The sequence below is a fragment of the Podarcis gaigeae genome (genome assembly GCF_964106915.1).
Source record: "Podarcis gaigeae genome assembly, chromosome: 9".
NCBI lineage: Eukaryota > Metazoa > Chordata > Lepidosauria > Squamata > Lacertidae > Podarcis > Podarcis gaigeae.
In genome coordinates this window covers 73,260,815-73,286,668 of record NC_139685.1, presented here as the reverse complement: position 1 = coordinate 73,286,668, position 25,854 = coordinate 73,260,815, and the positions used below count along the sequence as shown (strand labels likewise).

Here is a 25,854-nt window from a genome sequence, read left to right as displayed (position 1 = left end):
TGGGTGCAAAGATAAGAGGCAGCAAGGGTGGAGTAATTTGAAGGAGTAGGAAGCTTTCAGACAAATGAGGATGGTAGGGCTGTATGAGCAAAGATCTCTGGTGGGAATGTATCAGGATATAAAAGCAGAGAGATAGGGGGGTTTAGGGGTTTTAAAGGAGGTAATGTGATCTGAGTGATGAGATAAATTATCATGGCAGCAAAATCAGACAAACGCAAACATGATGAGGGCATGGATCAAAAAAAGGTGGGGTTACGAGGAAATGCTGTATTTTTCTTCTAATGTTAAAGAAGCAGCAATATGATTTTGTGATGGATTGAATATGAGGAACAAATATGAGAGAGGAGTCAAAACAGAAATTGCTAGACAACAGTGTGAATAGCAAGGTTGTCAATACATAAGCGTGAAAAAGGAGAAGAGGGCTTGGGAAGAAAAGTAAGATTAGTGCTGTATCAAACTTCACCCCCTTCGGATGAATCTGTGTATGTAGTAAACTCACACAGGCATTTAAACCTCTGCACCCACCCCCCAACACCACACTGGGGATGAAAATCATGCCATTCCTGGTTGACACTTTCCCAGTGGCAGCACTGCTCCTGCTGAAACCTTGGATCAGTGGCTGTCAGGCAACTTAGGTCAGGAAAGCTTGGTGGACTGCATCAGGTTCTCTGCCTTAGGTGCTTCCTCTTGTATCCATTTTAGAGACAGATAAAGTCTATGAAAACTGTTTCAAGGTAAATTTAGTATGTAAGGTGCTACAAAAACCAAGGCTTTTCTTTTTAAATAAATAATAACAAGCTCCCACTGCTCTGCACTTGAATTTTACCAACAAATATAGCGTACTTTGCTAATTGACATTTCATGTTCAAGACCCAGATGAACATACATACACACACAAATAAATAAATAAATTAAATAAAGACCATTGGCTGGGTATTTGGCTGGCTAGTGCTTTAAATGATTTCATTCTGTTATACGTGGCGTTTCCACCTAGCTTAGTTGCATACCAATTCCCACTCCAGTTCTGAGCAGTTTTAAAATCACGATTATGCTCTTTACTGTCCCCAGCTGGCTCTGCTCACAGCTGATGGGGATTCAAAAGACTTTCTTCTTCTACTTGCCAATGCAGAAGGTCTCTCCCATCACCCTTGTTGCCACCACCTTGCTTGTGCTTGTCAGAGTTAATAGAGCCTTCTATAAATAGGTAGCAAGCTTTGCAGATTGGCCATTTCTATTCATCTTAGAAATGTTAGTAGTTTATGAAAGGTGTTTTTAGAACTTTGGCTCATTTAAATAAATAGTAAGATATTTAATTCCTCAGGCACTTAAAATGTAAGAGGCCTCAACAGATTTGTTTGTATTTGGGTGCTGAATTACTGTAAGGATTATTGTTGTATAGCCTGCTTTCAATTATGTTCATTGGCTTTTGCCTCCCATATCAACAGCGAAAAAATAGCAGATACATTCATGCACACACACATACATACATAGATGTGTGTGCTTTAAATGGGAGGGGGTTTGAAGATTGAATGTAACAAGGTTTGTGATTGAAAAGTTGAATCAACTGTAAGAAAGGAGCAGAGAATATAGGCACAATAAACTTCTTGATATCTGTAATTTTGCCTATGATTCACTTCATTGACGATATTAGTTCATTGTTTTGTATCTGTTCTCTAGAACAAAGATATGACGGTGTACCACGTCTAAGGCACTCTTTTCCCTTCCCATTATTCTTAAGTGTTTCTCTCATGATTTTAACAGCTTAGAAAGATATAACAATTTCTCACCATGTCCTTGTGAAAGTCAGTTGTTGAACATCTGCTGACTGAATGGAACTTTTGTTGTAAATTTACTAACTTGAGATTTTTAGCCCACTCTCCCTTTGTGAGTAGCAATAATTTGTACTATAAGTTTCATTGTATATTAAAATTTGGCAAGTGGCATGACTGCTATCTACCACTCTCTTTTTGTTCAAGGATTAATCGTATCTGTTGCAGTGCTGGCAGTTGAAATGGAAAGAACGTTTGCCAGGTTCATCCTTGCCAAGTAGTATGCACATGCAGGCATTTGCGTATTGGCAGAAAGTTGTTTCTTCCTTGGTGTTAATGCTTTCCCAAAGTATGTGTCAGGAAACTGCCATCGGAAGAACAGGTGGCGGAAGGGCTCCAGGAGGATAGAAGAGACTCAGCAGCAGAAGAGGGAACAGGAAGTCGGAGGGGAGGCTCTGGGACACTTCCAGTGAGAACAGTGAGGAGGTATCAAGGCCCCCTTTAGCGACCCCCACCCCTCGCCGGAAGCTGTCACGCAGGGAATCTAGGAGACGCGTTTCCGTTAAGCAGCTTTTATGCTGGAAGCGTTTCCGCAAGCGCCCACTGTCGGATTCTACCAGTGACTGACGGAGCCATGTCCAAGGGCTCCGCTCAAGGCAGAGCTTTGCTACGTTAAGCAAACTCCGAGGGACTAACCCTTTTACGCACAAGTAGCTCATTGTCCCATCACAGTATGTGTTTGCTGAAAAAGTTAAGATACAATTTCTACATGCCTTCAGATACAGCTTGGTATGGATGAGACTTCACAGTACACAAGTATAGTTGATGAGCATAGTAGTCTGCCAACAGGTTATCCGCACCATCAAAAAAAGGGTATTTGAGAATTTTAGGGGAGGGGAGGTGGGATACATTTAAGAAAACCTTATGTGGTGTTTTTCTGAACCAGTTGTAGGTATTATCATTTCTGCTTTATATTTGCATATGTAGTCAGAGATGGGAGTGGCAAATGAGTGAGGGCGTGCCCTTAAAATGTAAGCCACGTCTTGTTTTCTGTCTGTACTTTTTCTTAGTGACAACTTTGTCCATGGACATGCTACTTTATTACTCTGTGGATGCCATCATTCCAAGTATATTGGACAGACCATTATTTCTTGATACTGTACAACCTTTCAGATATAGGGAGGGTTGGGGGACGCAGCAGTACCTAAACATGACTTTGGACAAACTATACTGGAAATGCTAGAAACCAGCCAACAAAAGTAATACTTCTCTACCCAGTTCCTGTGCCAAAGCCCCACTGGGCAAGACCTTGGAAGTGCTGGCTTGTTGACAAAGTTACCATGCTGCCAAATCAGTCTGGACTAATATAGAGTATAATGCTAGCACTGCAGTTGGCAATCTGGCACCGTTCCTAGATTTGAGAAGATATTGCCAACATTTAAAATCATCTTGGCCCCTTTATCATTGTCTCATTCAGTTTTGTTCATGCATCCTCATTGAGTTGCTTTCACCAAATCTGGCAATTTGTTGAAGCAGGCTGCAGTGCTGAAAATGTGATAAGAGTATATATCCCAGTCAATAATATTACAAAGTGGTTGCTTTGAGGTTTTAGAGTGCAATGTTTTAGGGCTACCAAACTTAATTCTATAGTAGAATAAGTCATTCACATCATTTCTGGAGTACTTGTGCTGACTTTTCTGTCAGGCAGGTTCAAGTTAACTTTTGGTAGTGCCAGAGAGACATAATAGTATTCTGCAGCAAGAATTTTCCCTGCTTCATGGATTCTGATTGTTTTGGACTTTAGCATTGTAACAGAATCTCATTATATATTTGCACATTTGCTTACCACATGTTCAGATGTATCTGGGTGGTAGTTAGCTTTCCTCCCTCTAAAGGTAAAGGGTAAGGGGACCCCAGACCATTAGGTCCAGTCGCGGACGACTCTGCGGTTACGGCGCTCCTCTTGCTTTACTGGCCAAGGGAGCCGGTGTACAGCTTCCGGGTCATGTGGCCAGCATGACTAAGCCGCTTCTGACAAACCAGAGCAGTGCACGGAAACGCTGTTTACCTTCCCGCCGGAGCGGTACCTATTTATCTACTTGCACTTTGACGTGCTTTCAAACTGCTAGGTTGGCAGGAGCTGGGACCAAACAACAGGAGCTCACCCTGTCACGGGGATTCGAACCGCCAACGTTCTGGTTGGCAAGCCCTAGGCCACCCGCCTCCCCCCCCCCCATAACTCTGTAAATATAATTCATATGCAAATTACTAAAGTTAAATAACAATAGAAAATATAGTAATTCCCATGTTGTAGGATTTTGTTTTTAACAGCTTTTTTATAAGTATGAAAATTATATGTAATAAAATATAATTACATTTAATTTTTCATATTGTTTTCTATTCAGTCATATTGCTCAACAATGCTGGGATTTATTACCTCCCTCCTCCCCATAGATTAGTGTATTTTGGTTTCTCTGTGAATGTTTCAGTCCTCAAGCACTCTGCTATTGTACTACCAGCTTTACTGTGAAACATGGACCACTTATAAACACCATCTCCAACTCCTTGAAAGATTCCATCAATGGTATCACTGAAAAAACCTACACATCACTTGGGAAAACAGGTCAGTATACTGGAAGAAGCAGGGGAGGGGGGACAGTGTCAAAGCAATGATTCTTCAACATCAACAGTTGGACTGGTCTTGTTGTTCAGATGCCTGATTATCGTCTTCCAAAGCAACTACTCTATTCCAAACTTTAAAATGGAAAGCATAATGCTGGTGGTCAACAAAAGAGGTTTAAAGACTCTCTCAAGGCAAATATAAAAAAATGTAGTATAAACACTAACAACTGGGAACACTGACCTACGAGTGCTCCAATTGGAGAACAGCCTTTACCAAAGGTGTCATGGACTATGAAAAAGACAAACTCAGGATGAAAAGGAGAAATGCACTAAGAGGAAGGGACGTTTGGCAAACCCCCACTGTGATCAACTTCCTCCTGGAAACCTATGTCCCCACTGTGGAAGGATGTGTGGATCCAGAATTGGCCTCCCTAGTCACTTATGGACACACCATTAAGATTGTTTTCATGGAAGACAATCTTACTCGGCTTCAAGTGATCACCAACGTAGAAGAAGATTAGTGTACAGAGACTCAGTATGTGAGGACTCTTACAGTATCTGTCTTCCTGCATTAATCCTTAGGAGGCTTTTTCTTTATTAATAACATGGATGGTTGTGAATCTGAAAAAGTCATAGAATATTATTAGAGTTATTAACATGTATTCGTATTTGACAACCACACCAAACATTTTTCTGCCTTGCATCAGGAGAATATAGGATCAAACTTCAAATTAAAGAAAGAAGCAAATTAATTCCTTGCTAATAACTTTTGCTTGACATGTGATCTGCTTATCTTCTGTTAAATCAGCCAGTTGTAATTAGATCACATTTCAGAGCAGCAGCATGAACTGGAACAGTGCATGTCAGCCTAATTACCAAGGAGTGAAACTTGTAGAACTGTATATGTATACCAGTGTATCTGTTTGAATTTGACTTGAAGTTATTCCTTTTCCATGGTGCATTTAGAACAACAAATCATTGAAGCGTTGAACACCAAGGATTAATGTCTCATCTGCTGTTAGTTTATTTAGTAATTTATAATGGAGATAATAGAAAAGAGCAAATGGATAATAGAAAAGAGCAGAATCAAATCCTTGAAGATTAGTTGTTGTTCAAAAAATAAGTGTATGTTTGTTGTAATAATTTGCCATTTTGTGTTTTTTGATATAAATATCAGATAAACAGTGGGCAAAATGCTCAGGCAACCCTTGTAAGGTCCAGGTCTGCTTCCTGCCATATAATAATGGTAGTAGTGCCTTGGAGGAAAAATTCCTGGATTGGTCTCCCCACCTAGATCCCTTGATGAGTATTGAGGTGTTCCAGATAGGGACTCCCCACTCCACAGTCACAACTGCATTTGAGTATGATGATACTACATACCCTTCAACTTCCCTCAGATGAATATAAAGACATTTTTCTCACCCCCCCCAAAAAACCCTGACTCTCTTTGACTACACAATTCCCCACCCCCGCCAAGCATTTCCTATCATAAGAAGGGCAAGTGCCACCACTACTACCCCAATGAGTCACAACACACATGCACTTCACCATCTTGAATAAATCCCTTAATCCCAATTTTATTTCATTCCTTGGTAGATTTACAAAAAGAAAACCCACACCAATAATTTGGCATGGACATATAAAGCATTTTGTTTAAAAATTGAGATTCCTTGCAGTCCACTCTGCTCCCCCATTCTTTCTGCCCAGGTAGCTCTGTCCTCTGCCAGTCCCTCCAAGCCAACACACCACATGGGTTGCAGCAGCAACCATAGAGAGGCTCTGGGATGCTACCTTGCCGCCACTCAAGGCAGGCACCGGCTCATCCTCCTTCCCAAGTTTGGCAGCAGTAGCACTAGCAAGGAAAATAGGGACATTTCAGGAGCATATCAGAAGCCAGGATGGCTTTTGTAATTCCAGGACTATGCCTGGAAAACCGGGACACTTGGAGGGTATGGTACTAGCAGCTTCTATGAGACACCAACTCTTGTCAAGTTTCAATTGATTTGGGCTTGCAGAATACATATGAATTAAATCTGACTTCATAAAGAAAGAAAACTCTTCTCCCTACCCCTCTCCCATTCATATTTTATTTCCTTTAAGTTTTAGATAAAAAAAATGAAGTCAGAAATGCTTTGAAATACTTTCCTATGCAAAATGCCAGTCTCTTATGTTAATCTTTGAATGAAATCTTTTGTACTAAAGAAGAGGCAAAAGTTATGGAAAAACATCTTCAAAGCTGATGCACATAGAACCCAATAGGTAGAATAAGTTATAGTTCTCATTTGATATCATTGTTTGAATAAAACATCCTTTTGAGCATTATAATACTAAACATCCTTTAGTATTATAATTTCTCTTTTAATTGGAGTAATACCATTCTTGCAAATGTGTGAGAGGGACCTGACTGATATTTAACATAAATGTAACAAAAATCTAAGTAATTGCTTCAGAAGGAATATAGGTGATATACAGGTGATGAGTTTTTTTTATCTACTTTAGTGCCTAATAACACAATCACGTACATTCTACTCAGAAGTTGGTCCCACTAAATTCAATGAGACTTATTTACAGGTAATCTAGTATAGGATTGTAAAATTACTGATTTTGCTGGGAATGGGGCTTAAAGTTAAAAAAGTATAAAAGATACACCAATAATATTTAAACATTCAAGGATATAACCTGCTTTGTCTGTTCTGTGCCTATGTTCTTTAGACTTTAAAGTTTTCTGTCTATATGAACATGTTTGTAGATGCTCTAGCTAGTCATTGAATAATCCTGATCACTTGGAATAATGTTTTAACCCCTATCCCCTTCTTCAGTATTATTGGTGGCCTGTTACCAATAATAGTGGAAGTGTTCCTCACATACATTTCCACTGATATATAGTTTTATGGTATTACTCCCAAAAAAGTGGTTTTATGAGCCATTAAACCTCGGAAATACACTTTCCCCAAAACTTATCCACAATTTTGGCCACTGGTATAAGTGCTCATCGCTATCTTTTAATATCCTCTTTATTACTTTTGTGTGCAGAATCCTAATGCTTGAGTTCTGAACTAAAAGATGCTGAGAACCTGTCTAATCCATTAAAGCACTTCAGAAGGTGCTTATGCTTGAGAAATTCCACTGGAGTCAAGACTAATCATGTGCAAAGAGATGTTTATGCCTTGCTGCTCCATCAGATGAAACTACCGTATTTAGCAGTTTGTTTCAGGAAAGAGACTTTGATTCCTGCTTCTTCACTTTTTATATTGTATATTTAATTCACCCATATTTATCCTCTGATTACCAATACTGTAAAGGCAGGTATTCACAAGCAATGAGTGGTGGGGTTGATGTTTCTCTCATAGAGCTATAGACAAAAGCAGTCATATTTTTGGCCTGCTAGTGGTAACACTCTTGATTTAGAACTCTCTCCTCAGTGAGGTATACTTAGCTGGTTCCCAGATTAGTTTCCTCAGACTAAGAAATATCTTCTTTAAAAAAGAGGTCTTCCATCACTCATTCAGGATGGTTTGTTTTAAAATCTTAATGTTGATATGTAGCTCTCACATCATAGATCTGTGGGAGGAGAGTAAAGGAGGGGTATTTTAATTAGTATTTTATTAGTATTATTTATTAATACTGTTTTTAGGATTTTTTTAAATGTATGAATGCTTTAAATTTTGTAAGACACAGTAGGTATCCTTTGTGGACTGAGTGTTGCATGGCAAAAGCAAATAACAGAAAAGTCAATGGAGGTGGATCTACTAGGAGTTTGCAGATAGTGGGAGCAGTTCAGGAGATTTTGATGTTGGGTTCCTAGAAAGTTTATCAGAGATTCAGAGATGGCAATCAGCTTTCCTGAAAGGGAGCTTGGCCAGTGTCCACTGTTGTTGATTTCCTCTACATTGCACAGCCTCAGGTGTGTTTTGGCTGCATTCTAGGCTGTTTAAATTTGCCTGCTGTAAACCCTTCACAAAGCCTAGCAGGATGGCCCCGTGCCCAGGACAAACTGTTTGCCTTAGAATGCATTTTAGGGGGCTTGGCAGCACAAAGGGAATTGTTTCTTTGGAAAATGGTTAGCCTTAGGGGAGTCCTTGGAAGACAAATCATTGCCAAAAATAGGAAGTGAGCATCTCTGAAAAGGAGATAGATTGGCTAACAATACAGCAGTGGGTGAAAACAGGTAAAACAGTCAAAACAACTTTTTAAATCTAATGCATAGAAGCGTGAAATGTAATACAATTGGAATAAAATCCATACCTCCCAGCTAGTCCCCCTCCCCATTTTTTTCTTACTAAGACAAGACTTAGTTGCTATGGTAGCCAATAGCAATTTTGCAGCTATAGAGAGGAATTGCGTGTGATTAGCCTAGCTACAGAAAATCCACATAATCCACAATATGGCTTCCTATATGAAAGAAAGCAACACAAGCTGTAAATTTATAGGTTTGCAAATTGAACTTGTTGACAGAATAAACTTTCCTTTTCTTTAATGCTTTATTGAAGTTAATGAAAAACAACGAACAGAAATTTATCCAGAAAGAAAACAGTAATAAATGTTACATCAAATCACAACAAATTATTACAACTATAACAACTTCCCCTCAATCCATCATGCATCTACCACATATTTTTTCTAACACACTATCCATTTTCCTTTATTAATTTCCATTAAAGACTTATTCTCCTATAAGTATTCACATCACATAAGTCATTCAAGGCCTGCCATTGACATCATGTTCCTTAAGGTATTTTTTGTACATGTCCCATTCTTTAATAAATGTCTGTACATTATGACCTCTTAGTTTCCCTGTCCTTTTTGCCAGCTTGGCGTATTCTAACAGTTTGCCACTCCAGTTTAGTCAGGGGTTTTCCCCCATACCAATTTGTGGTGATTAATATTCTTGCAGCTACCATGGCATACAAGAATATTCCTCTCACTTTTTTTATGTACGTATATCTGTACCTAGTATCCCCAGGAGGAAGGCTTCCAGTTTTTTTTTAATATAAAGGAGATTTTGAACATCCTTTTGAGCTCGTTATAAATTAAACCCCAAAATCCCTTTATTCTCTTACAGGTCCACCACATATGTAGCACTGAACCTTCCACTTCCCCACATCTCCAACATTTACTTGAATTGTTTTTATACATTTTAGATAATTTTAATGGTGTTAGGTACCAGCGGAATCACATCTTCATAAAATTTTCTTTCAAGGCATAACATGCGGTGAACTTCATATCTACCTTCCATTGCTTTTCACAAGCATCCATAGGGGGGATGTAACCAAAATCTTGAACTCATTTAACCATTACTGATTTTACCGTAACGGTTGTCATGCCCTTCCAGATCGAAGAGGTCTGTATTTTGTAATATACAGCATTCCCTGATCCAGGATAGGCAGGCCACCTCGTAGTAGAGTTTCAGATCTGGCAGGGGAAATCCCCCTCTTTCTTTGAGATCAATTAATAATTTATGCTTAATCCTGGGCTTTCCCCCCTGCCAGATATATCTTGTTGCCAATCTTTGAGGCAATTGTCTGAAATAGGAAAAGTATTTATGGTAAAACATTCATTTTGATGGTGGATATTCCCCCCAAAAACATAGTTTTAATCTGCTCCAGATTTTTTAAATCTCCATCCAGGTCTTAATGTAATTATCTTGAAATAGGTTGATATCTTTCACCGAGATCCATATTCCCAAATATTTTGCCTTTTTACAAATCATCAAGTTTGAATCAGCTCTCTCCTGTGCTGTTAGATTCTTAACCAGGGGCTTTGTTTTAGAACTGTTTAGTTTGAACCCCCAACATGCCCCAAATAATCCTTAATTGTTTCTAATACCTTTAATAAACTTTATTTTGGGTTCTCTGTCGTAATGACGAGATCATCGGCGAACGCCTTTAGTTTGAATGCTTTCTCTCCTAATGTTATTTATTTTATATTTTTGTCCTCTCTTATTCTCCCCCCCACCAGCACTTCCATTACCAGAATGAATATTAGCGGGGATAGCGGTCACCCTTGCCTTGTCCCTTTTCTTATTACAGTCTTCTGTAATGTTACCATTAATAATGATCTTAGCCCGTTGGCTGCCTCTTCGATGTTCCACTTGAAAATGTGAAGTTGGAATCTTGCATTCACCCTAGATATAGTGCATCCACTTCACATTCTCTTTCAGAATGGTAAACTTTATTTATTGATTTTAGCCATGCTCATAAATTCTTACACCTTTCATGAATTTAAGAACACTTAGGAGCTGGGCCATTACCTAAACCCTCCTTTTTCATAACTTAGTTACTGTTGGAATTCTAGCCCGGTCAGAGGTATGTGCCTATCTATACAGGCACCGGCTGAATTCCTTTGACCTCCCTCCGGCGACTCCCGGCAGGAACAACACGAGGTCCGTTCCGGCGATTTTCCTCAGGCTGTGAGAAAAACACACCAACTGCTTCTCCTCCTCCCTGCATATCCCCAGGGAGGGGAATCAGACTCAGACAGAAATGTAACTACATGCTTTTATTCCTGTCTTTAGCAGTCATACAGTAAAAGATGTCTGCTCTCTTCAACAAACAGAGAGAAACGCCAAACTCCACCCATGTACATCCTGTACAGGTCATATGACACACACACACTGAGCTAACATCCGGTGCTCAGTACAGAATGGACTGCCCCTTTGTTTCCATGGCAACAGTCACAAACTTCCTGTTTGGCTTTCCAGCCACAAGCAGCTGACTGAGCTGCTAGAGCCTTTGCTTGCTGCAGCATTGCTGCTTTAGAATAACAGTTACTTCCTTCTCCCTCTCTTGATATGTAAAATAGTTGAGTAGTTCTTGCACACTGGATTATACACACTTACTTTTGTGAGACCAGTTAGGCTTTGTCTAGTTATTTTATGTTTTAGTGCAGAGATTTATTGTTTGTTTCTGTGAGCTTTCCTTGTATCTGTAGAATGTTGTCAGAACTTTTGAGTGTCCACTCAAACGGGCTTGTGCAAGTATGGGTTTTCTGTTCGTTTGCATTAAATGTCTGGGAATAGATGAATATGAAATTGTGGAATGACTTAATGAAAGGTATACAACATATAGATCTTTAAAGAATGTTTTACATTCTTGGGTTGTGTAAATCCCTCTTGGTTTTAGTTTGCTTTTTCCTATGAAACAAAACAGAAGATAAGTAATTTAGGGTTGCCATACGCCTGGAATTTCCCGGATATTGCTGGGATTCAGCCATTGTAAACAGTGTCCGGGTGGAAATCTGGATGTGTGGCAACCCATTTTGGTGAATTTCCTTTAAAAAAGCTCAACAACTCCGGATTTCCACTTCTCGAAATATGGCAACCCTAAGTAATTAAAACCATTTTCTGGTTTCTTTCTACTAAGACAAGTGTGTTTGTGTCTAGGATGGAATTGTTGCTCAGAAAGCTAAAATCAGGGATTAACTTAATCTTCGTTTTATCTATTCCTACATTTTGTGATCTAGTACTTAATCTTGTTTTAGTCATTTGGGACATTGAGCTAATGTTACAAAGGGGAATGTAGCTGTATCTTTAACCTGAGCAAAGATAAAATGCAATAGCAACATACAGGTCCTTTCAAAACAGCAGAGTCTGCTAACCAATGAGATTATTTAGAAAACCATGCATGACAGTGTTCTTAGAGTCATAACTTTCTGTTGGGTTCTAGGATTGTGTAAGCAGCTGAAACTAACACATCTGATAGGTCCAACTTTTCCTGTTCAAGTTGTGCAGTACTGGTAGCTGCCTCAATCTCTTCAATTGGGATATTCTCATGCCCTGCCTGTACAGTGTCTGATGAAGTATCTGCAGTATCTGTCTGGGGCTCAATATCTGTCTTCTGCTTTTTGAAGTAGTTGCAGATATCCATAGCTAGACAAATAAAACCAGCTGTGTTGATTTGCGCTCTCTCTCTAGCAACCTATATGGAAAACCTCCATGCCTTTCTGTCAACCTTCAAACCAATCAAAACGATAAGTTTCTGTTTCCTAAGAAAATGATTTTTGCCACGATTTCCTGAGAACCTTGCAAGCACTTTGGGCTAGTTTTATTCTTGGCTACAGCCTTTCCCTGCTCCTCAGAAAGCATGATCAGGTCCAGCTGCAGCTCCAAGTGCCTCATCTGATCACAAGAAGGCATAACTCATTTGCTTATATTATCATTGTTAAGGGTTTTCAAATCTTTCAACATTTGCAGAAGCATCATCATTAGAGTAGAACAAGCAGCATTCATCTGAACTGCCTACTGGCCCCCAGAAAAGTTCAGTGTCTGGCAACCAGCCTCAACAAGAGTTGTCTCGGAGTTCATTCTAAACCTCTTGTTGACTGGCCGGATGTGTGTGTATCCGTGTACATTAAAACAAATGCATTTAGGACTTCTGGGGCATGGGGTAAGACTAGCTGATTATTGTTTCACTTGGCATTTATTTGTTTGTGGTTTATGGATTGTATATTTGTGGGAGATTTTCTGTTGTCTAGTTGTTTTGCTCTTATGTTTGTGAGCAGTTCCCCTGCACAGGGCACCGAGCGGAAGGGATGCAAAATCAAGAAGCTATATAATCGAGGAGATTCATTTGGGGGTGCCAATATTTGGCCTTTGTCAGGGCGCCATATTACCAAAAATTACCAAAGTCTCCACCCCTGGCATAGGTGTAGATATTCAGAGTTCTTAATGTTTCTTTGCTTATTTTTCTTTGGTAGGGAAAAAAATCTATCTATCTATTAGTGTATAAACCTGTAATGTCTCTAATCTCAATTTTTGTGTGTCCTATAACTTCTGTTTGCCAGTGATGTGTGTATTGCTGATCTGTTCATCTGCCTGTATTAATTTGGCTGTGACTATAGGATTAGCCTCACTGTAGTGAAATCTGCTGCTGTTGTCCTGCAAATTCTGCCAACTGGACCCTCATTATACTAAACGTGTCCCGTATTTATTGCGGTCAGCACATTTTCCATAGCGCTTGAAGCCGAGAGCTTAGCAACTATTTGTTTACTTATTTCAAAGAACATTGTTACAGTCTAGACAGCATTACTGGAATGAAGTAATGCTGCCTTGATTATGCCATGTGAATGACAAGCAGAAAACAAAATATGAGGGGAAAAATTGAAAATTAGTTTCTGTGCATTTAGTGCAATTTACTTGCAGGAAAAAATTGCTAGCTTATTAATACTCCTAATTAATACTCCTAAAAATAAATAATAAATTCCAGAAGAGTAGTTCGGTAGTGTGCAGTTGAGTGGTCTGCTTCCTTGGAAACTAACATACTGTTCTGACTTTTGGCTGTGAAATCTCAGGCCATAGAGTATCAGTGGCCAACTTTTTTTTGGACAAGTGTGGCATAAGTAATTTTTTCAAAAAATATTAAGACTAATGTGTGCTGTGCTACACATGGCGCTCACACTGTATATGTGCTCTGTGCTTTGGAGGGTTCTGCATTTTGTCTACTGAGTCAGGATTTAGGGAAAAGTGCAGTCCTGACTATATCATACCTGCATCTATGGGTCCTCCTGTTCCTGCTCCAGCAAACACCTACTGCCTGTAGCATCTGTGCCATGATGGTCCATGCCGAAGTATATTTCATCAGATACATACAGTGGGCCTGTGCATTTAATAATGTTGGCTGATTCTTCCTGCAAAAGCATGTGTCTAGGATTTAAATTAAGCCTGGGCTCGGTGCCAGGACTTTCACAATGATGTAATAGTTGGGACATTTTTTCCTGTACTTCCATACTGTTTTGAGAGGACAGTGTGTCTGAGCATGTGCTGATTTATTCCCACATAATGAATAATCATAGTTGTTTGTCACATATATGAGTTTAGGAGCAAGGTTTTCAGGTCAGTTTTCAAAATAATGCTTGGTGCCAAAGAATGCTTCTATCTTACGGAAAATAGTAGTATTTTCCTAGGCTTTTATGTTAGTTTTAGAACTTGCAAACCAGCACAGAATGGAAATCTACTATAAGCAAGTTAAAGAATGGATTAAAGAACAATGTGAAGATACATGAACCACAGAGTATAGCTCTGCTTTAACTGTTGCTATGGAAATGATTGTTGCAGGTTTTTGGGATACGTGCAAGGAATTGGAGGCCAAGGAAAGGAAGGGAGGAGAAGAATTTCAAATGTATAGAATGGAGTGAAGCCTCTGTGCAGGTTGGCTGATCCTTATTCAATTGGATTTGGAGCAGGGGAAGGTGGGGGGGGGAGCTTGGGGTAAGTAATGTGTCAATTTCTATAAGTGAAACCACTGCAGCAAACAATATTTCCTCCTTGGCACCAGTGGCGTAGCGTGGGGGGTGCAGGGGGGGGCCGGCCACACCGGGCGCAACATCTGGGGGTTAGGGTTAGGGGGCGAAAATCCACGGGTTAGGGGGTGCAAATTACTTGCCTTGCCCTGGGTGCTGACAACCCATGCTACGCCACTGCTTGGCACTTACATGGGAACTTATTTAGTGAAGGAATACTTTTGTAGTATGGTTGCCAGTTAAGATATCCAGAAAATAACCAGGATGGGAACCTCAGGGTAGGGAACCTAATAGAATCATAGAATCATAGCGTTGGAAGAGACCACAAGGGCCATCGAGTCCAACCCCCTGCCAAGCAGGAAACACCATCAGAGCACTCCTGACTTATGGTTGTCAAGCCTCTGCTTAAAGACCTCCAAAGACCTCAGGTCTGAGGATAAAATGTGGCCCTCCAAGCTTCTCTTTCTCGCCATAAAGATTGCCCTGACAACTCTGGACCTTAATGCTGGGAACAAAAACAAGCAGCTTTTTTGAGGAGCGGGGTGGGTGGGTGCAGGATGTCAATTTAATAAGCTTTTAAATTCAGGTGCTTTTATCTCCTTCTTATTCTTTTCTACACATGTCTCCCTTGTAAGGCAGTTATCTTTGTAATATCACATTGGACATGGTAGTTCAATATTTACAATAGTTTACAGATGTGAAAGTCAAGTGCAGTAATCAAGTGTCTTATCAGATGATACACAGGGAAATGACAAGATGGCAAGGAACTGAACAGAAACCCATAAGTTCTTGTAATAGGGCTAGTCTGCCTTGACTGGCAGAAGAAGGGAACATTTGCTTTGCTTTTGTTAATTTCATTGAACTTTAACAAAATGCAAAACTAGACTGCAGTATTGAATGGAAAAGGCTCAGATATGAAAATGAAATATTGAGATCGCCCCAGGCGAGAGAACTACACAGCAGACTGTATTCCAGCACTTTACAGAACTCTTAATTCATATATGGGTATGTTTACAAAACTCCACATACATAAGCTTGGCTGTCACAAAGGTAACTGGGAATGCAAAAGTTCAGATTCTCAGGGACTTTTGGGCCAGCAGACCTTCATCACCTTGGATGTGTTTTGGCACAATGTTGCATAGCCTGGGCTTGTAGCAGTGATTCTTGTAGCCTGAAATTATGAGTGCAGTAAATGTACAAGGACACCAAAATCAATCTGAAGTTCAGTTCCTATTAAAAAGAGAAAGAGTTGCTATGCTGACATTTCTGGCATCTACACTGGAGTAAATAATATGTGGGAATGATAAAACACTTTAATGCAAGGCTGATTTAGTTGTAAACAGAGTGTGAGACGTTTCAGCAATAGCAGCTCACTGTTGGTGTAAATTTGCTTTTTCAACTCTTTTGTGTAACTAAGGGGGGTGACAACTTATTTAGAATATTTTTTGTTGGTGTAACAGGTTTTAAGTCTCAAGAATATCTTGCCTGGTATGGCTGTTTGCTCTCTGCATATTTCTAATAAAACTCATCTGTTGCTCTGGTCAGGTTTTTTTGGGTTTTTTTTTTTTTAAATCTCTGGTTAGTTTTTTAGAAGCAAAGTTTTTGGCCTGCACTATAAGAAAGCTGCTTTTACTCTATCTCATAATGTCTTTGATGGTTCTGTTAACATATGTCTCCTCCAGAAGTTTTAGAATTTGCAGAGCATTGTTTGAAGCTTGTAGTCACAGTGGGAGTCTATATAGTCAAGTACTAATTAAATCTGGGAAACATTTGCCTAAGCAAGCTGACTTTATACCATTAACATTTTTGCTGTCATTCACAACTCTGAATCTGCCAGTTTTGACACGAAATGGTTGCTTTACAGTCTGACAGTCTAATCTTCTGAATTGGCTTCCAATAGTGCTCTGCGCTAGCCTTGCAGGTGGTAGAGAGTTAAGAGAGCTGAACCAGATCAGTGACAGTTTTTAAAATGTTACGTCCAAGAGGCTTATGTAGAATAGGCAAGAAGCTACAACCAATGACAGTTTCTGTTTTGGTTTACTGTGCTTGCCATTTGGCAAGCCAGTTTGCTGAATATTTTGCCAAAAGGGCCAGAGGTCTTGGCAAAGTGCAAGTTCGTCCTCATACTCTACGTTCTTTCCTAGCACTTGGACAGAGATAATTGACATGTTGTGGGATAGATGATATGGCACTGACTCTAATTCCCTGTCATTGCCAAACCTCTGATCCTTAAAAAGTTGTGCTGGCCTAGGTCCCATTTAAGAAGGGCATGACCTTCAGCTTGTGGAGTTTGTTATCGCCTGGGTTGTAAATTGGTTTATAGATAATTATTGCACTGTGAAATTAAGTCCTCAATTTGCTCCATAAAACAGGAATTGCAGGAAAGTAGCAGTAAACTTCCTCATTCTCTCCTGCCAGTTCCTCCTACCAAGCTTAGTAGACCAACTGTGCAGTGACAGTGATTGTCTCCCCATGGCCACTTTAAAGACGTTAAGTGAATGGCTCTAGGTTTTTTGGTTGGATGTTAACCATTAGCATGCAATGTCTGCTCCCCTCAGCAAGTGCTCTGGTTTCTAGCTGCAGCAATTTCAAAATGCTAGTGACAGTCCGGTCTTCTCTGTCTCCCTACCCTCTCCAAAAACATGGACTGTGATTTATGGCCAAAGTTAGAGATAGGGAATTAAGTCCACACTTAATTTTGAGAGTGGGAATGTGGTGTGTATTCAACTAAGTTTTACTCAGAGTAGTCCCATTGAAATTTATGAACATGACTAAGTTAGGTCCATTCATTTCAATGGGTCTGAGTGAAGCTGTTGAATACCACCCATTTTTATTTTTTTTAGAAGCTCAGTGGCAAAGGAACAGTATTATTACAGTGAGACAGGTTTTTCCCTCTATCCTACCTACCTGTGAGGCAAAAAAGAACAAACTTCAGTGCATCCACTTCCAGGCCACTCACAACTCGTAACAGCATAGGTTCATTATTACTCTTGAGATATTTGGTCACCTTTGGATTTTACTTTTGCAGGCCTCTTGACAAGATCGATATGAAAAATCGACTGAAAACACTGGTTCTCTTGTAAACAGAGTTTGAAAGAGTGAGATCCTCAAAAATTTCACTGCTAACAGTATACAGTGGAGAGGTAGTGTCCTGTGTGGGGTAGCATGCCTAGGACAACATTCACCTAAGCAGAAGAGTTAACATGTATGTGCAATATAGAAAATCGGAAGCTACAACTGATTATAGGATTTGCTAAATTGTTAGAAATTCAGGCCAAATGCTGTGCATCTGTTTTCTAGCCTGTGAATGTAGATCATCTGATAGACCTGAGTCCCATTTTGTTTTTTCATTTGTCACTGTTTCTCACTTCTCCTATATACTATTAAGCTGGTTATCATTGCCTTCTATTAATAGAAAACACTCCTGGTGACCATTCACAGGGATCAGGTTTTCATCTTGGAATCTCTTTAAAAGGATTGGGTTTTTGTTTGTTTGTTTGTTTTTGGTTCAAGGGTGGTAGTGAGGGAGATATAAAAGACTCAACTATCATGGAAAAGTTGCGGAAGGTAGCTTTTAAAAATGTTTTCACATTAAGCAGCCAGTCCATTAAGACATTTCTGCATCAGTTGAGTGCCCCCCATTGTGATTGGATCATATTTTCACTTCTACATTTCTTTCAGGGGGTGAAGGACATCCATTAGTTTATCCCATTTTATTCTCACAACAACCTTCTGAAGTAAGTTAGACTGAGAGTGTGACTGGTCCAACATTACCTAATAAGCTTACTGATGAGGAAAAAATTGAATACAGTGGTACCTCGGGTTACAAACACCTCAGTTTACAAAAACTTTGGGTTACAGACTCTGCTAACCCGGAAGTAGTACCTTGGGTTAAGAACTTCACTTCAGGATGAGAATAGAAATTGCATGGTGGTGGTGCGGCGGCAACAGGAGGCCCCATTAGCTAAAGTGGTACCTCAGGTGAAGATTGGTTTCAGGTTAAGAACGGACCTCCGGAATGAATTAAGTATGTAACCAGAGGTACCACTGTATAGGTTTTCTCAGTATGACTCCACCATTCTGAACACTGGTTTAAAAGAAACAAGGCTGTTTCTGTTTAAGATATTTGTTTGCTGCTTTCCCATCAATAGCATGGCTGCCTATTCAGCGAAGTGTTCATTAAATCCTGAGTACCTGTTTACTCATAAATTTTGTAAAATTCTAATTAATGTCAAGTTATCTTGTTCTTTGAGGAAATTAAAGGATTAATTGCAATCTAAATGGGAAGGTTAGCTGCAGTCAAAGGAGATTATTTTTTTCAATTTAGTAGTAATGACTGTCCAGAATTGTTTAGCATGATCTAACAGAGGTGGGTAAAACACCCCATGCATTCTTGATTTCATGTTTTGAACTCCAAAGTCCTCTGAGAGAATCGGATGAGGCATTGCTCCCTTTTCCTCTAGGGCTCATACTTGCCATTAGCTCTTCCCTTCGATAACAGTATTTCCTATCTTCAGGTAGGTGGCCGTGCTGGTCTACCGCTGTTGAAATAAAAAATTTAAAAAAATGTCCAGTAGCACCTTAGAGACCAACTAAGTTTGTTCTGGGTATAAGCTTTCATGTGCATGCACACTTCTTCAGATACCAGATACTTCTTCAGATGCTTCAGAGCATTTTATTTATTTAACCAACATGGTTTGCTCATTAGGTCATGTATGTCATTATAATTGTCTGTACCTGGAAATCTTGAGGGTTCAAGATCATTTGTGAGGCGAGGGCAATTGTTGTAAAAGTAATGAATCTCTTCATGATTTTCTTCTCCCTGTGTTCATCACATATATTATTCTGTTAATTCACAAAACTAAAAATTTATTACTTCATCCTGGAGCTGCTCAGTTAAATATTGTATTGGGATTATAAATTCTTTACAGTGACAGTGACTATATTAGCACTGGGATAGAGTCCAGCAGAGGAAGGTAAGGTGGAGCTACACCATTTTCTGCATTTGAATGAAGATTAGATGCCTTTCTGAATGAGAGGCAGTGGCCAAATTCAAGTTAATGGGGCCTGATACTGTAATTACTGGAGGAAATTCAATCTTCTATTGGAATCCATTCTGCTAGCTATGCTTGAACTGCAGAGCCAATATTGCTGGTTGTGATATGCATTCCTTTTACTCTCAGGGATTATGGAGAGTGCATTTGGAGAAGTGTAATAGACCCCTTCTATATCAAATGGATTGCATGAAGAACTTCACAGGCGATTTCTTCAAAAGCATTTGAGTACTTTTCTGACACCACTAGGGAGAAAGCTTTAGGCATTTATTCAAAAGTGTTGTCCTCTGGATTGTGAAGTAGTTCAGTTGGTTGAACAGTATTATGAAAATGACTGAATGAAGAATAAGCTATTAGAAAATCAGGGATATAATATCCCCCCCCTTGTGGTAAGTAAATGCACAATAACAGTACTCAAGTTCCTTTTCCATCTCTTGCCAGATTTCCCAATATTAAGTCTCCCCCTATTTATTTATTTATTTATCTATCTATCTATCTATCTATCTATTTTACATATCTTAATACATCAATTATACAGTCCAATAATGTGTGTGTGTGTGTGTGTGTGTGTGTGTGTGTATTTTGATTGTTTTCTCTACAGGCAAAGGGCTTTGTTATATATTTTAGGACACCTGATGCAGCTAGCTAACATGATTGTTGCAGTCTCTCACTAGTTTTTCCTACTGAAAACATATGACATACATGCATACATATGTAAGCAGTTTTCAGTGTGTTTTGGGCTGCCTAGCCCAAGCAAGATTGGTAAGCATTGCTTCCTCCACTCTTGTATGAATCCTTCTTGATAAAAGAGAAGAAATGCTGTATTTCCATTTTTTCAGGACAAATGTTTCCAGTCCATATGCTTAATCTGTAGTTTAGAGTTCCCCCTCTTTGTTCCGGGTAGTGGAAAAAACACAACTACAAATCTTAACTATGACTGCACAGCCATTGATTTAATAATTTTTAGATTTAAGAATAGTTTGTAGTCCAAGCTGTAGAAGTAAAATGCTAGCAAAGTCAGTGTGAGTTATGTGTGACACATATGCCGTTTGTAGACGTCATTCCTGCCCAGGGCTAGTGTACTGCAGCTTTGCACACTTGCCCTTTTTTATTTTATTCCTAAACTGTGATTATGTTGCTAGGTTTTATCTCTTGTGCAATCTCAAATTATCTATTTTCTACACAACCTTTATGGTAACATCTGAAAAACACTATTGTTAAGTCCGTCTGTTTTTAGGTTGACCAAAACTGGTCCTTGGTTGCCAGTGATCCTGCCCCCCGCCCCCCACCCCTGTGTATGTGTGTCATGTGTGTTTATTATTTAAAGCTAAAGTGTGGCAGTCATTTGTTTCTTGGCATGTGCCTGCACCAAAGTAAGTCTGCAGGTCAGTGTTATTTCTGTTCTTCTATTAACATTACAGTGATGCCTCGGGTTACAGACGCTTCAGGTTATTGACGCTTCAGGTTACAGACTCCGCTAACCCAGAAATAGTACCTCGGGTTAAGAACTTTGCTTCAGGATGAGAACAGAAATCACGCGGCGGCTGCGGGAGGCCCCATTAGCTAAAGTGGTACCTCAGGTTAAGAACAGTTTCAGGTTAAGAACAGACCTCAGACGAATTAAATTCTTAACCCGAGGTACCACTGTATAGAAATCATTTGAAAGGTTATAAAACTTAAAAGCATGTAACAAAAGTATGTCAAAACCATGAAGTTTAGTGGTGCAAAACATCCATTGGAAATATCTGCCAGAGTTGCACCAATTTTTTTCTGTGGGTAAAAGACAGCTTGGGCCCCCTCTGTCATCTCTTGGGGGGTTGCACTGCTTGTCGGTGAATAATGAGAGGTGCTTACAAGCAATGTGTGTTTTCTTGATATGTTTCTTGATGCTTGCTGCCTTTCTTTTCTCTAAATTTCTACCTTCATTTCTGTTACCTCTGCTTGTCTCTTCAACAATCCCACAATCCTCCCCACATATTTTTGTTTCCTTCTTTTCCTATCTTTCTCTCTGCCCCCCCAATCTCCTTCATATTTGTAACTGAGTTCTGTTTCCATACATCACTGTGATATCCATAATAGGATCCATTATTTGGTTGAATACGAATTGATTAACCTCTTTAGTTGTTTGTCTTTAGGTTAGACAGCACACCCCTAGGGTATGCAAAGTTGTTTTCTAATATTTATAATCCTTTATATGAGGTAGCTATGTAGCATTTTATAGTACTTAGAAAGGATTTTATGCTAGGTAAAAGACTGCAGAGAACTGGCAGAATTTTTTGGTCCTACCTATTATTATTATTTATGGGACGCAAGTGGCGCTGTGGGTTAAACTACAGAGCCTAGGGCTTGCTGATTGGAAGGTCAGCAGTTTGAATCCCCGCGACAGGGTGAGCTCCCATTGCTTGGTCCCTGCTCCTACCAACCTAGCAATTCGAAAACACGCAGTGCAAGTAGATAAATAGGTACCGCTCCGGTGGGAAAGTAAACAGCGTTTCCATGCGCTGCTCTGGTTCGCCAGAAGCAGCTTAGTCATACTGGCCACATGACCTAGAAGCTGTTTGCGGACAAATGCCGGATCCCTCGGCCTATAGAGCGAGATGAGTGCCACAACCCCAGAGTCATCCACGACTGGACCTAACAGTCAGGGGTCCCTCTAACCTATTATTATTATTTATTAAATTTATATACTAACCTTCATCTGAGGATCACAAAGCGGTTTACAGGATATGTCTGTTCAGACATAAGAAACCATGATTGTTGTTACAAAAATGAAGCTGCATAAGCCTTCGTCTTGCTCTCCTCCCCTCCCCTTCTGTGTATATGAGTAGAAGGGCAAAAGCACCCAGCCTACAGCTCTGTTGGTAGAGCACGACACTCTTAATCGCAGGCTCATGGGTTTGACCCCCACATTGGGCAAAAGATTCCTGCGTTGCAAGGAGTTGGACTAGATGACCCTTGCGGTCCCTTCCAACCCTGAAATTCTATGATCTATTTTTGAACTAACTGCAGTTTCCCATTATGTCTTAATTCAGGGAACTGTGCTTGCTTTTAAAAGCGGATAGTTAGAAAACCTGAGTATCAAACCATGGCACTTATGTAGACTTATTTTCATAATAACAAATCATGGATTGTTGTTAAACATCTGAACAGGACCTTTTCTTTGGATGGGTTTATCTGAACCAATGTGGTCTAGATGGGTCAAATTGTACTTAAGTCAAGAATTTAATGGTAAAACTAAGCTACATACTTCTAACTACGTCTATCATCCTCACTGATACAAATGGCGTACGTAAAAAGGCTTGCCAAGGGACTCTGGATATTAAACTATGAACTTTGTGGCCTAGATAGGAGACCTAGCCTGATGTAGTTGCCATAGATCTTCTATGCTGAATCTTCTTCATACACAGATAGAAACAGGCATATGCAATAGTATGATGCTTCTGGACTGGTCAAACTTTGTACAGGGACTTGACCTTCAGCTGGATGCATACTTCACTTAGCACCAGATTTCTGCTTCTATTTGGACACCTTCTGGCCTCTAGGCTAGATTTGGATACAGCCACTCAAGACTCCAACAGAGTACAGTAATCAAAATGGCTGCAAATATGACCCAAAGAAAGAAAGTAGAATATATTGTAAACTGAAAGAGCAGTTGAAATTACTATTTTTTTTATTCAACACATATTTACTATGCTACACATCAACTTCAAAAATGCTTCCTTAAATGTAAATTTTTGATGTATTTTTTCACAAAAAGTTTGTTAATTATAGCTGTGGAATGGAAAATGAGTTCGTATTCACTGGAACCAGCCCTAAGTCAACATCATTGTCATCAGACTTTTAGGAAACTAGGAGATAGCATCTTCTCAGTGTCTTACAGGATTTTTATTTTATTTTTTAAAAAGAATCTTTGGCTAAAAAGACCCCAACAACACATTTGTAGAAATGTTGTCTTACTGATTCAAATCAGAAATAACTCTTATAGGGAATGTAAACCATCTCTGTTGTTGTTGTTGTTGTTGTTCCTATACATAATTAGTAAATGTAACTCCTTTCTAGTTTGAGTCTTGATTTAAGTTCTTAGTTATATGCAACTATGTACACAGGTTTAGAATCATAATTGACTGATTTATTGTTTTCTTGCTCTAGGGAGCATGACTTCTGCAACTTCACCTATCATATTAAAATGGGATCCCAAAAGTTTGGAAATCAGGACCCTTACTGTGGAGAGACTGTTGGAGCCACTAGTTACACAGGTAAGCACAGCATTAGCTGCTATTCTGTTTGTTTAGTCATACTTTACATAATTTTCAGTATTTATAGTATGGTGGGAGCACTGTTAACTCATGAATGCAAGACAGAAAGACAAGGTAGGTTAAATAATATCTTTAGCTGAAATAGTTGTACAGTATTGCACATTTTTCAGGCTTCACCAACATTTTGATTCTGAGGGAGAGGGTGAGCAAAATTTCAAGTCAGAAAGAATAATGCTCTGAATTATGATGGGTGGCCTTGAATTGTCAGGTTTTCTTTGTCACAACTAATCATAAACTAAAATGTGGATAGTAATTTAGCATTAATAAGGTGAAGAAAACCTTCAGTACATGATATGAATGTTAATGATGGTTGCATGTCTAAATAGTTCAATATCATTCATAGTTGTTTGCTTGCTGCCATAGTTATCAGAAGTGTTCAATTAACAAAAACCTTTTGTTTAAACATGTGATAAGGCTTTTCCATGTTCATTCAAGTTACAAAATGGTGGGAGATTGCATCTGTCAATGGCCACACTTTTAACAGATGTCTGCTGAAAACCTTTATATTCTGACAGGCTTATTCAGGCAATTTAAAATACATTTTTCTATAATAGTTAAACGATTTATTATCGAATGCTTTTATGTATAACTATTGCAATCTACTCTGATATTTTTTATGACTAGCGATATATAATTTTTTATAAAAACAATAATAGAATGAATTATAAATGAGTATTATATAGTAGCCTAACTTGTGGTTCAACTTCGCCAGTACTTTGGCACTAGCTTGCTGTCAGAAGCAGAGCAGTCCCAGATCTGTATGTTCGCTGGAAGCTACCATTCCACATTCCACATTCCACATTACCATTTCACATTAGCAACCAGGACCATCCCTGTGAAAGGATACAGTTTGGATGGCCCGTGAGAGACTGCTGCCTCTTGAGGACTTTGTCCCCTTGCCTCCACATCTGTGAAAACTTAAGCTGCAAGCTCTTTGAGCTTCAAGCCTATTTTTTGTGCATTGTTCGCATGTGAAGTCCCATGTATATTGTAGTTCTATATAAATTATAATATTGCTATTAATTTTCCTAGGTTTTTTGTGGCTTACTAACTGTAATGGTTCTAAGGGGTTGCTTGTGCGTAAGTTGCCACCACTCCTGGCTAGGTTACCTGGTTGAACCCTTTCTGTCTGGACAGCCCTTCACTTCGTGTCTCAGTCGCTGGCAGAATCCGTCAGTGGGCGTTTCTTGAACTTCTTCCAGCAAAGAAATTCTTTGGCGCCAAGTCTCCTCCTACTCTCCCTGCGCGGAAGTCTTCTGCGCAGGGAGGGTGTGGGCAGCGGAGGACCCGTGCTCTCCCCGCTGGTCTCCGGTGAAGAGTCCTGGAGCCTCCTCTCCGATTCCCCCATCTGCCCCCCTTCTCCACTGGTGTTACGCTGATTTCCTTCCCCAGCAGATGGGCTGCCTCTCTCCCTACTGGGATCCTCTCCGGCATCCCTCTGGAGCCTTCCCTCTGCCTCTAGCTCCGATGACAGTTCCCTGACACTAACATATGGTTACCAGATTTATTTCAATGAATCCGGGGACACTTGTTTTTTTAAAAAAGTTACATGCTTTATTATCCCTAATTACATCTATACATCAGCTGTTTTGCTGTCTTGAGAAGTCCGGAGGAGAGAGAAACCTGGGGGGTGGAGTTGGAAGCAGAGTTTGAGAATACGACTGTGGGATGTTCACAAAATCACAAATTTGGAAAGGACCTCTGAGGGGCATCTAGGCCAACCCCCTGCAATGGAGGTACCTCAACTCAAGCAGCCTCAACTTAAAAGAACATAAGGCTTCCCTGCTCCAATTTGCCTTCTGCAGTTCCTGGCCATCGGGGAAACACTCTCATTCATGCTCTCTCACGCTCAGCTGC

General features: G+C 39.7%; 1 protein-coding gene across 4 annotated transcripts in view; it reads left to right on the top strand.

The window, feature by feature from the left end:
• The window catches only part of CTNNA2 (catenin alpha 2), a 542,805-nt gene that overhangs the window by 26,354 nt on the left and 490,597 nt on the right, over positions 1-25,854 (top strand). For all 4 annotated transcript variants that reach the window (XM_083756416.1, XM_083756414.1, XM_083756415.1 and 1 more), the window contains exon 2: positions 23,831-23,937. In XM_083756416.1, the coding sequence (XP_083612542.1) occupies positions 23,836-23,937 (102 nt within the window). In that variant the 5' untranslated portion in view covers positions 23,831-23,835. The remainder of the gene's footprint in view (positions 1-23,830; positions 23,938-25,854) is intronic.